Source organism: Lasiosphaeria miniovina, assembly GCF_030549165.1.
Source record: "Lasiosphaeria miniovina strain SMH2392-1A chromosome Unknown B0T26scaffold_3, whole genome shotgun sequence".
NCBI lineage: Eukaryota > Fungi > Ascomycota > Sordariomycetes > Sordariales > Lasiosphaeriaceae > Lasiosphaeria > Lasiosphaeria miniovina.
In genome coordinates this window covers 4,129,202-4,142,166 of record NW_026848222.1, presented here as the reverse complement: position 1 = coordinate 4,142,166, position 12,965 = coordinate 4,129,202, and the positions used below count along the sequence as shown (strand labels likewise).

The 12,965-nt window shown below is 54.0% G+C and overlaps 4 protein-coding genes and 1 non-coding gene across 5 annotated transcripts; 3 read left to right on the top strand and 2 right to left on the bottom strand.

Moving 5' to 3' along the window:
- Positions 1–637: 637 nt before the first annotated feature.
- Positions 638–744, bottom strand: B0T26DRAFT_t92. The gene has a single exon. It is a non-coding gene; the product is annotated as a tRNA-Met (tRNA).
- A 1,385-nt stretch (positions 745–2,129) lies between these two features.
- Positions 2,130–3,859, top strand: B0T26DRAFT_644118 (chaperonin 10-like protein; the record flags this gene model as incomplete). Its single annotated transcript, XM_060437599.1, has 7 exons — positions 2,130–2,221; positions 2,383–2,445; positions 2,560–2,706; positions 2,858–3,428; positions 3,513–3,541; positions 3,618–3,710; positions 3,763–3,859. The coding sequence occupies 7 exons, from the start codon at positions 2,130–2,132 to the stop codon at positions 3,857–3,859; spliced, it is 1,092 nt and encodes a 363-aa protein (XP_060298754.1).
- Positions 3,860–4,028: 169 nt separating this feature from the next.
- On the bottom strand, positions 4,029–4,796 carry B0T26DRAFT_704174 (tRNA-splicing endonuclease subunit Sen15). Its single transcript, XM_060441704.1, has one exon. It carries the CDS (start codon positions 4,553–4,555, stop codon positions 4,055–4,057), a length of 501 nt encoding a protein of 166 aa, XP_060298753.1. The 5' UTR covers positions 4,556–4,796; the 3' UTR covers positions 4,029–4,054.
- Positions 4,797–7,536: 2,740 nt separating this feature from the next.
- B0T26DRAFT_612640 (uncharacterized protein) lies at positions 7,537–8,589 on the top strand (the record flags this gene model as incomplete). The annotated part of the gene is made up of 1 exon (XM_060435922.1): positions 7,537–8,589. A coding segment is annotated over one exon (1,053 nt), but the record flags the coding sequence as incomplete, so codon positions are not given.
- Positions 8,590–9,555: 966 nt separating this feature from the next.
- B0T26DRAFT_236071 (uncharacterized protein) lies at positions 9,556–11,793 on the top strand. Its single transcript, XM_060433917.1, has 3 exons — positions 9,556–9,953; positions 10,029–10,999; positions 11,057–11,793. Exons 1-3 carry the CDS (start codon positions 9,852–9,854, stop codon positions 11,319–11,321), a joined length of 1,338 nt encoding a protein of 445 aa, XP_060298751.1. The 5' UTR covers positions 9,556–9,851; the 3' UTR covers positions 11,322–11,793.
- Positions 11,794–12,965: the final 1,172 nt, after the last annotated feature.

Sequence of the window (12,965 nt, the reverse complement as noted above, 5' to 3'; positions counted from 1 at the left end):
GGTAACAAGACCACGTTACACGCGCTGCTTCTTCTCACACCCGATCGATGCCCCGTCTCGAGCCTCTTACTGTGGAGCATTTGATGATTCTCAACCCTTTTTTTGTGGGGTGGGTGTTCCAAAAGCTCTGAGGTACTATGTAAGTCTCGGCCAGGATGTACAGCTGCACTCTACACATCAAACAACTTGGTTAGTGTTGAACATAGGCAAGCAATATCAACAACAAGCAGAGCGAAAGCCTAGATGAGGATACCTAAGGCGCGGAACTCTCTTTGCTTCGCTTTCACAAACGAGCTTCCAGTTTCTACGTGCCCATCAGCTTCCTCTACTACCAAAAAAAAGGGGGATCGGTTAGGGGCTTTTACACTTTTTTTGTTTTGTTGGTCTGTCCTTACTCGCCAGTTTGGAATCCCCAGCAACCGCACAACACGTCTCTGACCCGTGTTTACACAAGTGATCACTGATAGTAGCATCGAGCCAGCGACATGCCAAGCACGAGCTCGCTCGTGAAACTTTCTCGATCGTCGAGATGACGGACTCCACCCTATGTTCCCGCTCTCATGGCGCTATTTACTTACTAAGAAACCGCAAAAATGCAAAAGCTACTGAGTAGGACTTGCTGCTCTTTAGGTTGCTCTGGGACCAGTGAGGATCGAACTCACGACCTAAGGCTAACTCTGATGTTTAATCAGATCATGTGCGGAAACATGAGACCTGCGCGCTAACTAGCTGCGCCATGGTCCCTGCTTGTTTGATGAATCGTGTCCACTCTACACGGGCTCGACTACGGGACCCACGACGAACTCTTGGGTGGGGGGGGGTTTTACCTCTTGCCCTTGTGGGGAGGGTTGAAGCTTCCCGCCAGCCATACCTCGGCCCGGGTTGGGAAGTGGAACTCTATGACACTATGCACACAGAAACTGCCTGAGCTGTCTTGAAACTTGCTACACTGCCTTGTGCCGGGTTTCTGTATAAAATTGGAGTCTATGCATCGGCTTTTGGCCGTGGGCATGACCGTTCCGTGCAGGTGGTCTGAAAGACACATTTTCTGCAGTTTCTGGTCCAGCGATATACGAGACAAATACCCTGGTTGCTCCTTGAGTGAAGGAGTGCCTATCATCAACCTGAACCAAGCGCCAGTGAGAGGCACAGACACAACAAACCCCCTTTTTTTCCCTTTTGCCCCGGTAAACTCGGTGCCGGATACCCACCTACATCCTCCTTTCTAGTCTCTCGTGCAATGGCGTACAACCCACCGAGTAAATCCACAGAATCTCCCCCCATTTTCCCTTTGAAACAGGCATGCTCTCCAGAGTTTAAGATCTACAGCCGTTTTCCACACACTTGATACACCCCTAGTATTACCAAGGAGGTATCCGTCCTCGGCATGGTAGAAACAACCCTGACCCGGTTCAATGTGCTTCCTTCTCCGCCTCTTGACAGACTACATTAGGTGCCATTTACATCAGTTAGGGTAAGGTACATACCCCGCCCTTTGATGATCCTCCCCTCCTCTCCAACAAGCGCAGGCTCCGAGATCGCAACAACGCCCACCCGGCCTTGGCAACTACCGCAGTTTCCTCCCTCGCTCCCTCCCCGCGCTGGATCAAACTGTCACTACTACCATACCTGCCCGTCCGGTATTACGTCAGTGCTTGGCCTACTTAGCAAGGGGTGTAAACTAAGGTAATGTCACGGTAGGTAGCATATTAAGTAGGGTAGCTAAGGTGTTTTTGCTTGAGTGATTCGCTAGCTTAGTTAGTTGCGGTACTGAAGTGCGGGGGAAGCCAGAGACGACTTTGTGTCGTCTGTATGTATGTACAGGAACTACGTGGGAAGATGGTCAGACCACTTCCTTCCTTGCCTAAGGTACCGACCGGCCTATCTGAGTACACACCTTAATCAACTCCATCAGATCTCTCGTGTAAGACTTTTTTTTTCTTTCTTTCAGAGGACCTCGTTTGTGATAATTTCACTCCCTAGCCCCTTGTTGAGTATATCCACCAGGTTGGTGTTGTGCAACAAAAACAACACACCCCCATCCGGCTCCCGATCCAATCCCTCCTAACGCAATCCGATCAGATTAGACCTGACCCGGTCCAGAAACAGAATAAAAAGCAGAAAAGAAAATGTCGACGCCAACAGACAAGACCATGAAGGCCGTGGTGTTCGACGGGCCGGGCAAGGTGTCGGTGCAGGACCGGCCGGTTCCGCAACGCAAGTTTTATTTCTTCACGTCTTTTTCCTTCTTGCAAACCACCCACTCGCTCTGCCCTTGTGGTATTGGCTCCTTCCGGTTCGCTTGGCTGCCAGAACAGTCATCTTTCCCTTTTTCATGAAAAGAAATACATATTTTCTACAGAAAAGCTTACACTCTGAGAGAAACATAGTCAAGAGCCCCAAGGATGTCATCGTCAAGGTGCACACCACGGCGCTGTGCGGATCGTACGTTTATTTTTTATTTTCTTCTTTCATCACCCATCCCTCATCCCCTCCAGCACCCCCTAATCCCCGTAACGACAAGAAAGCCGTGATAATAACTATTAACTTGGGCTGTAGAGAACTGCACACATACAGAGGCATCCAGCCGTCTGAGCCGGGCATCGTCATGGGACACGAGTTCACAGGCATCGTGGTCGAGGCCGGGAGCGAGGTCAAGGCTATCAAGGTCGGCGACAGGGTCGTTGCGCCCTTCACCGCATCATGGTAAGCCCGCTCTTCTCAAGAGAAAATATGTGCATAATCGTGTCTTATCAAAATGGCTTTTGTTTTCATTTTCTCTCTACATTCCCCCCCCCCCCCCCTTCAAAAGAGACGAACGGCAACGCTGAGACCAAATACCCTCCGCTCCCTCCAGCGGAGAGTGCTTCTACTGCCAGAGCGGCTTCTCGGCGCGGTGCACGCAGTCGCAACTCTTCGGCTCGGCGGCGCTGGACGGCGGGCAGGCCGAGTACGTGCGGATCCCGTTCGCCGACGGCACGGCCATGGCGGCGCCTCCGGCGGGCGAGATAGAGGACCGGACGCTGATCCTCATGGCCGACATCTTCCCGACGGGCTACTTTGGCGCCAAGAACGCGTTTGGGCTGCTGCATCCGCAGCCGGCCGGCGAGGCGACCGTCGTCGTGGTCGGCTGCGGGCCCGTCGGCCTGTGCGCCGTCATCTCGGCCCTCGAGTATCGGCCGCGGCACCTCTTCGCCGTCGACGGCGTCGAGTCGCGGCTAGCGCTGGCCGAGAAGCTCGGCGCCGAGCCGCTCAACTTCGCCGTCCTGGGCAAAGAGGGCATGCTCAACAGGGTCAGGGAGGTGACGCAGGGCCGCGGTGCCGACGCCGTCATTGAAGTCGTCGGGCTGAGCCCGGCCCTGAGGACGGCGTTTGACCTCCTGAGGCCGTTTGGCGTCATCAGCAGCATCGGCGTGCATAATGCAGAGGTGAATTAAGCATGACCAAGACAGTAGTCTCTAGGTGTGCATCGAGCATGCAGACTTGGGCTAACCAGCCATAAAAATTGTCAGATACCTTGGAGCGGCGAAGAAGCGTACGGGTAAGTCACTCTTCCCCTCCTTGCGCTCCTCTCCAAGCCCGATAGGCTCTAGTGCTTTGAGGCTGACTGGAAACAGGAAAAACCTGACATTACAGATGGGCCGCTGCCCTGTACGGTCCATTGCGTCGGAGGCATTGCCGGTACTGGCGAGAAACCAGCAAAAGCTGAGGTAAGGGACTCTTTGGTCTTGGGGAACGGGACGGATGCTGACTCTCTGGCAGCTTCATGTTTGACAAGATGATGCGGCTTTCGGAGGCGGTCGAGGGCTATGACTTGTTTGACAAGATGAAGGTGCAAAAGGTGGTCTTTGAGCCGTGAGCCAAGCGATTTCCGTAGACGCGCGTAACCGACGAGGCTTTGGGGGTTTGGCTTGGGCCTAGAGGGCAATACTGTAGGATAGGGAGGACAAGGCCAGTCAAAGCTTCGGACTCTCTGCTCTCGCGTCACTGTGATGGCGAACCTCGTGAAGGGAGGTGTGTGATACAGCATAAAGAAAGAAGATAAAAAAAAGGCTCAGTTTTGTCGGGGCTTCACAAGGCCGTCGTGTATCCAGTAGTAGGCGACGGTCGAGTCATCCTGAACGGTAGCGAGAAGGAGGCGCTTCCCGCGCTTGGGACCTCTCCAGAGCTTCCAGGGGGCATCGCGATCACCACCAGAGCCGGCCGTGTCGTCGTCGTCTTCGTCGGTGACGGGGTCTCGGCCGGGCGGGACGGGGTGTATGGCGTCAAAGACCTGAGCGAAGCGGGCGGGCGACCACTTCTCAGACAGGTGCAGCGGCAGCACCCACTCCTGCTCGGGCAGCTGGCGGATGCGGTCGGGGCGGTCCTTCTCGGCCTTGATGGTCTCGATCTGCTCGTCGGGGTGCACGTAGAGGCGCTTGGGCGGCAGGCCGTAGAGGAGCGGCCGCGGCAGGCCTGCCTGCGTGTGCACCGCGATCCCCGTCCAGTCGTGCTGGTTCGCCAGGTTGTTGACCACCACCTGCGTGAGCGCGTCCATGTGGTCGCTGCGAGACATGATGCTGGCGTGGCGTCGCTGCTCGTTTTCCGTGGTTTGGTGTCTTTTGGTTTTCTTCTTTTTTTTCTCTTTCTCCTCGATTTTTTTGCTACAAAAGGTTTCCCAGATCTTAACTTAGGGTGGACCTGGAATAGATCTGCCAGAGCCACTGTGGAAGGTACAGTGTAGATACTGTATGTATTCATGTGCGAATACATGCATACGTGTATTTGTTACGCAGGATTTCAACGGGTAAGCTGACGTTTAAGTGACAGCCCCACTCTGGGCTCCTTCCAGACGTCCCCATTCATACCGGACGGACACAACCTTCCAGGCTCCATTCCGCGACTCAGTTGAAAAGTAAAACCCCGACATTATTTATGCAGCCATCCAACATAGGCAAAAAGACCGAGACTCGAATCATTTAGTAAGCTTTTTACATGAATACTAGGTGCGGTGCTGACTGCATCATCCAGTCAGCAGCACATCATTTGTTCGTTCCTTCGTTTTGCAGACCGCGGTGATCAGTAATGACCATACTCCTGCAGTTGTCGTGGCTGCGGTGCCAACACTTCTTGCTCTCGAAGGTACTCACAAGGGGCCGGTTCATTTATTATTTTCTTCTCCCTCTTAAGTACCACGGAAACAAACATTCAGGGATTGGATTGTACATACTTCCTAAGCATGGAAACCAGGTTGCTATTGTCCCACGGGCCGCTGCCCGCATAGTCGAACGATAAGATGATATCGACCCCGAGGACACCGGCCGCGCTGAAGGCGTCGTCAAGCTTGGCCACAGATTCCCCTATTTACTATGTTGATGGCAAGCCAGCAATGTGCGCGGCTAGTGCCGTCGACTCTACTTCAGTGCTGCTCAGCTGGATATGTTAGTCATGGCCGAGGCGGAGATGATTGATTCTGCAGCTGTAGAATGCAAGCCAGACCATGAAGTGAGGAAACACGGTTTTCCCTGAGCAGTCCGAGCATGCAAGGCAGCGGATCAGGAGTCAGAGCCTCATAACCAAGTTGCTTAAAAGCCTCTCCTGACTTTTTATCCCTCTCTCCAAGGCAGAACACAAGGAAGGGCTCTGATGTGCGCTACTGTGCTCTACCGCGAAGGCCCCATTTCTCTTGGCCGACCATATTCGACTTATAAAATTTTTACATTGGACTCACTCGCGAGGCATTATGGTTTGTTCGGCGAGTTAGAGATGGAATCATCCCATACCGAGATAATAAGTTCAGTCATTTCCCTTCATGAAATTATCCACGGACTAATAGTATGCTATTTTGAATTGCTGAGCTGTAGTCTCACCCAGGATGAAGACCAAGACCAACCTGTCCTCTACTCAGCCATTTCCACAACACTGACATCAACAAGACGGAGCTGGACGGGCCGGCAATCCGGCGGCACTGCCAAGCAGTGCTCCTACTATGCCCAAGACTCTGAGTGAATCAATTAATTCAATACTCTCAAGTCAAAGCCCATTTGTAACTAATTGCGGCCATCGTGTGCTCTCATAACGAATTCAAACATGTTACGGCGGTACTCTTTTGAAATTTCTATACCTGATTACCAGCCCACCAGGTACCTAGCTAACCCCTTGACTTTCCCGGCTACCAGCAGATTATAGTTCATGTTACGGAGTTTACTGCTCTGTACTTCTTCCCAAGGCCAGGAGGGACACTTTACTCGGTTGCGTTGGGCTGCACCGCACCAACCGGCTCTTGGCAATTCCGAGGATGCTCAGTAAGGGTTTCCGTAACAAGGATTAGGCAGTTCTAGTTTTGGTGGGGCCAGCTGAAACCTCATCAACCGGGATCCGTATTTCGGTAGTCTTGCTCCCCAGATTTCCCAGATCATGCTGCTATTAGAACACGAAAGAAAAGGGCGGGAGTCTCGTCTGTGCGAGGAAACTCTTTCGAAAGACGGTTTTAGCAATACTAGGAGGCATGCAACCCTAAAATCTCAGGTAGCACGGCATCCACTCGGCGAGTTCGAAACCAATCTAGCAGGACCATCTTTTCCATGCTTATATCATCGGCTGCGGTACCTTATTTTAGGAGTTGCATCTCATTGGCGTGGTTCTGTTTAGAGCCACGGAAATATGGGGGACGGGATTTGTTAGCTTTGCATGTGGAGTCGTGGACACTGCAGGTTGCTGCTGACTGAGGTGCTTATCATCAAAGCCGCCTGATCCCTTTTCCAAGCCAGCCAGCTTACCCCAATCGCCGTTGTATAACATTTACAGATTATCCTCACCTGAGCAGGCCTCTGGCAACCTGTTAAACGGCCATATCCTTGTATTATAATGGTGAGAGACGAGACATAGTTACCGTGCTGGTGGCATGACATCACTGCAGCACCAGGGTCTCGGCTTGAGATTGCGGCCGTTGCTTTAGCCACCCGTCGGCCCAAGACCAATCAAAGGCCGCAGGACAAAACAGGGAATGGATGCAAGGATGTTAGCGTGAAGCTAATGTGTGCTGGGGGCAGCTTTTTGGGGGAAGTAACCTTTTGCGCCGCCTTGGGCAAAATCGTGACGGCACCATGTTTCCCTCTTGACACTACCTTTCCCGACACCCCGTGCCTCCTGACCTGACCCTTTAAGTCGGTCATGGCCCAGACCGTTGGCCCCGGCTCAAAACATATCCTCTGTTCCTGAACCAAATCCAAATCCAATTCCAATTCACTTTTTGCCCTGTGTTGGCTGACAGTAGCTTCACATTATCTCTCTGTTACATCCCTACATTTTTGTTGCAGGAGTATTTGACGCATTGATCCTTTCGATTCCACAGCAAGCACGCTGAGCTTCAACGTCACCCCATCGCTAATTGCCGCGATGGCCACATCCGGCCACGAACTCGAACCCTTTCCCACAATAACAGATTCTAACAATACCAATACCAACAGCGGCAAAGTCAAGTCCTCCCAAAACCCGGCTGCATCACGTGCCCACCATGGCGGTGCCACCGGCGATGTAACGCGCACGCGAGCAATCTCGAAGCCTTCGTCGGTGGCGGGAATAGTCCGGACTCTGTCGCAGGAATTCGAGGAATCACGGCCTCACGAAGGGCTCATGGCTGCCACGGGCGACATAGTATCGTCGGTTGTCGCAGACCAAGAGCGCCACCGCCGAGCCACGGCGGCCTCGTCAGAGGACACGACGCTTGCGACGCCCACGGAGCAAGAAAACGGCGCGAGCGTCCGGGAACACACGGAGCCGTTTGCGAACGGCTACCACTTCCCCCCAAAGTACCCGTGGAAGGAGTCGACGCGGCACGGGTTGGCGTCGTTCTGGAAGTTCTTCATAACGCCCATGGGGGCCTTCTGGACCATCTACGGGCTCAACGTGGTGGCGTGGGGCGGCATGCTGTTCCTGCTGCTCTGCAACGCGGCGCCGGCCATGTGCACGCCCGACTGCAACGACATCGACTCGCCGCGGCGGCGGTGGGTCGAGTACGACTCACAGGTGCTGACGGCGCTGTTCTGCGTCACAGCGTTTGGCCTAGCGCCTTGGCGGTTCCGCGACCTGTGGTACCTGCTCAAGTACCGCGTCAACGGCGACTACACGGGCCTGCGCCGGCTCGCGGGCATCCACCGCAGCTGGTTCCGCCTCGAGGGCTCGCAGGGCCTGCCCAACGACATCGGGCCGCCCGACAACATCCCAGAGACGCTCCCCGAGGCGGTCGTGCCCATCCCGGCCAAGCACATGCCCAACGCGCCGCTGACTGGCAGCCGCGCGCCGGCGACATCGGTGTGGAAGCTCGACTTTGTCATCTGGTCAATGGTGCTGAACACGTTTGCGCAGTGCGGGCTCTGCGGCATCATGTGGGGCATAAACAGGTACGACCGCCCGAGCTGGACGACGGGGTTTCTGGTTGCTGTGGGCTGCATCATCGCCATTGTGGGAGGGCTGGCTATGTTCTACGAAGGCAAGCACGTTAAAAGCATCGAGGGCGTGCCCTGCAGCGATCGAGACCTCAAGAAGCTGGCGGCCGACGAGGAGAAGGGCCTGCCCCACTACAACAACATCAAAGACAAAAAACCGAAAATCAAGGTCAAGGACCTCGAGGCTAATCCTGAGAAGAACTCTGAGAAGAACCCTGTGAAGAAGTAAATTGTTTTGGCTCTACCTTCGGCGTACGGGGCGGGGGAGTCTCTGGCTTTTTGGATACACTACATGAGAGCATTGATGGTGGGCGAAATAGATAATAATATTGATAGTACAGAGTACGGGCTGCAGAGTAAATACGCTGTCCGGTGTGATGTGGAAGGGTGCGACTTAATAGGGTGCTTATTGTATTGCATCCTGTAAGACCGGGACTGTTTGCATAGACATAGGCATGGCGTATGTATATGGGAAAATAGAGAAATCGATACCCGACAAATAATAAGGACAACACCTAATGTACAAGTATCTTGTCTAGGATGGATGGCACTTGGTGTCCAATGTGCACTTTTAGATGGCCGCCCGATGATAGCGAAACGTGTAAAAGCGTACGTCACCCTCCTCCAAAAATACTATCGAATAGTCACGGAAGTTCTAGCCATTGGTTGCATGTCTATATGCAGGGCGGCCAAGGCAAAAGCTCCTCGGCGTGTTAACATGTGTAAGGTAATGCTCTTTGTTGGCCGCCAGCACGATAGCCCAGGGGCTGGCCTGTCTTTATTCGCAGCTTTGCGCTTTGTTCTGGCGAGTCGCGACGGCCTCTGCCGATAAGCCACAGCCTATCAGTCGGCAGGGCTAGGCCGCCCGACGTGGAGAGATAGGCGGGCCTGGTCTGGGCCTGCCGTTAAGGTAGCGAAGGTGGTCCCCTGTAGGATGGATAAGGTAGGCAGGGCCCGGCCTCCGAACCGCGCCCCCTCGCTCCCGGCCACCTCAGCACCTTTTACTGTGAGTAGGTCAGCTGCGGCAGCTGAGATGCCTAATAAGGTTTACGTAGGCCCCTCCCGACGGCCTCAATAACCTTGATCCAGATCCATACCTGGGTGTACTCCCCCACAAAGGAAGACAACTGCGTATAGTACATACAAAGTCGGCGGCAACCCGATCATGGATATGCATCTGTCGACAGACTACGAATAAAACCCTCTTCCCCAAAAAGAAATCCGAGTCTATCACTGGCGAGACAATCAGACAAGCTGCCTGTCGCTCAGGGCCTGACTGACCTGATACACGAAGTCAATCGGCCAAGCGCCGTGGGCATCTCAGGCCATTCCGCCCCCACGGACATCGCCTTTCGTCTTGCCTCTTCGCCTGACGACACCTTTGTCTCTCTCTAAATTACAACAGCTCTGCGCCGCCGCGGCGCGATGGCGTCCTCTAGGATAGTGCCCGTCCGGGCCGCTATCCCCCTCTTGGTGGCTATGATGCTGCTGACGGGCGTCTGCAACACGCTCCTGACAAAGTACCAGGTAAGAAGCCGGCCTCGAACTAGGGCCTCCATTCCAGAAAAGGGGGAAACAGAAGCTTACTGAACTCGAATACAGGACAACGAGTGCGTGCGTGACTGCGACAACCCGGACCCCAACAAGCGGCACCTCTTCGAGCAGCCCGTGATCCAGACGCTGCAGATGTTTGTCGGCGAGATGGGCTGCTGGCTAGTCGTAGCTGTCATGTCGCTATACAGCCGCTACGTCTCCAAGACGAAGCCCTCGTCGTCGTCGTACCAGGCCGTCAGCACCAGTGACGACAACGCTACCGCCGTGGAGGATGAGGAGGACGACGACAGGACCGCCGCCGATAACGCGAGTATCCGCTCCCACACTGCGCTCACCGGCCGCCGCCGCGCCCGCTCGTCGTCGGCGTGCTCCAAAGACACCAACACCCTGGGCGGAGGCGGCGGCAGCCAAGTGCTGCGCGGGTGGCGCGTGCTGCTGCTGTCGCTGCCGGCCATCTGCGACATCCTGGGCACGACGCTCATGAACGCCGGCCTGCCGCTGGTGGCGGCCTCCATCTACCAGATGACGCGCGGGGCGCTGGTGCTGTTTGTGGGGCTGTTCAGCGTCGTGTTCCTGCGGCGGCGGCTGCACCTGTTCCAGTGGCTGTCGCTGGTGGGTGTTGTGGCGGGCGTGGCCGTGGTGGGGCTGGCCGGCTACATCCAGCCCGATAAGAAGAACGCGGCCGACCCGGGCCCCGGCGGCGAGCCCGTGGCCGTCGATCCGCTGGGCGTGCTGATCGGCGTGCTCATGATCGCCGGCGCCCAGATCTTCACGGCCACGCAGTTCGTGCTCGAGGAGTGGATCCTCGAGCGCTCCGCCATCGAGCCCATCCGCGTCGTCGGCTGGGAGGGCCTGTTCGGCTTCTCTGTCACTCTGCTCGGCATGATCGTGCTGCACCTGGCCATCGGCCGCACCCCCGCCGGCCATAAGGGCATCTTCGACATGGTCGAGGGCTGGCGCCAGTTCTGGACCTACCGGCCCATCTTTGTGTCGAGCGTCTTGATCATGATCAGCATTGGGTAAGAATCACAATTGAACTACAGTCCTTCGTTTGTTGCCTGCTAATAAATGTGTAGCGGATTCAACTTCTTCGGCCTCTCGGTCACGCGCAGCGTCAGCGCCACGTCGCGGTCCACCATCGACACGTGCCGCACCCTCTTCATCTGGATCGTGTCGCTCGGCCTCGGCTGGGAGACATTCAAGTGGCTGCAGGTCGCCGGCTTCGTCCTGCTCGTCTACTTCACTTTCCTCTTCAACGGCATCGTCCAGCCGCCCTTTGCCTTCCTCAAGGTTCGCGAGGTCGAGGAGCTGCTCCCCGAGGAGCCCATCGAGCATAACTAGGTGGGGGTAGTGGGTATTTTTTGTTTTTAGGAGTTTGATCATGTGTATATAAATAAGCTACTCAGAAGGAAAGCCTCCATGCAAGCTCGGAGATTTATATAATATTTCCTCTACTCTAGGAGAGACCTCTGCAAGCAAATTCGCCTTGTATAGGTCGCCCCTATAGCAGATGAAATAGTATATAAATCCCTGCGTTTATGCGGGGGCTTTCCTTCTAAGAGCAGTTTTTTGCTTGATCTTCTTTTCTTTTGGATACACGTATTTCCTATCATCTGAGACGGGCGTTTGTGAAATATTGCTATAGGTCATAGGCAATAGAGCGGCGTCTGCATCTGGAATGACTTTATCCTCGCCTCACATCTTTGTTTGTCGGCCGTTGCTTTCTGCCTTGTTGCTCTTCGGGTCATGGGAGTTACGGAGTCTTTGAATCTTATCGTGGGTTGTTGACTTTCTCTCTTTTTTTCTTCCCTTTTTGGGAGGGGGGGTTGCGGTTGCTGTTTCTGTTTCTGGATCTTTGGTGGGCGTGGTGTTTTTAGAAAGAGAGAGAGGGTCAATTCGGATCGGAGTCGGTGTATATATGGGCCGGGACTGGGGTTACTCTTCAAGTCTCAAAAAACTGCTGACTAAAGGGGTAAATACAAAACACGTATATATACAGTAGACAACTCGCTGCTAATCAAGTCAACCTAAGCTAGGTACTTAGGTATGCAAGATGCTTGTAGGTTATAAGCTATAGGCTGACAGAGTGAGAATGGGAGGCAGTTAGGATACTATCTTCGTTCCTGAATGGAAAAGAAGATGGGCGGACAAGTCTTACCCTGCTCTCTCTGTATATCGACTACTTACAAACCAATCCTGCTTTTTTCGTCCATCCCACGTCCATGTTCAGTGTCCTTGTTCACCGACATCGGTAGACGACCACCACAACCATCATCAGCCCACGTATGTGTATGTTGGCAGCGAGAAGGTTTGGTAGGTTCGCAAGGCAGCTAATTAGTTCCAAGGACGAAAGCCTGAGAGTAATAGGGGAAAGGGGGGGGTACTGTAATACTATACTGCAAGGTGTCATGAATATGCACGTACATACATGGACGCCACTGTGGGGCATGATCTCAGGCACGACGTCTCTGGGGAGGATGTCTACACTATGTACCTCATCTCCGTGTGGTATGGGATGGCATGAGACGAAACAGACTTCTAGAATTCTAGCCGAGTATACCGAGTCCTTATTTATATCGGCAGCTTTCTCGTCGGACAGAATCAAGTGGTCACCCAAGCTTCCGGTGCCGCTAGGTTTAGAAATATTTCTTTAGCCATCTTTCGTTTGACGTTCGCGTCTCCCTGGGATGGCCGAGAATAGTCTTACTATCTGATATTCACGCGATGCGCCTTTTTCTGTCGCCACTTTGTTTAGTATTTCTAGGAAGATGCTGGTGCCGGCGGCTAGGGAGACATGTAATAAACCTAAAGCGATCTTGATAAGGCGTAACCAAGAGTCATGAGATAGACCCAACGCAATCTTGAAAAGGCCGTCACAGGTTCTTATTTAGTCTTGGAATTATCACAGACGCCTTGAACAGACCGATAAAGCCCTTCAGCAGAAACCGTAGCCCCCGATCAGATTCAAGTAAGACCAGGGACATT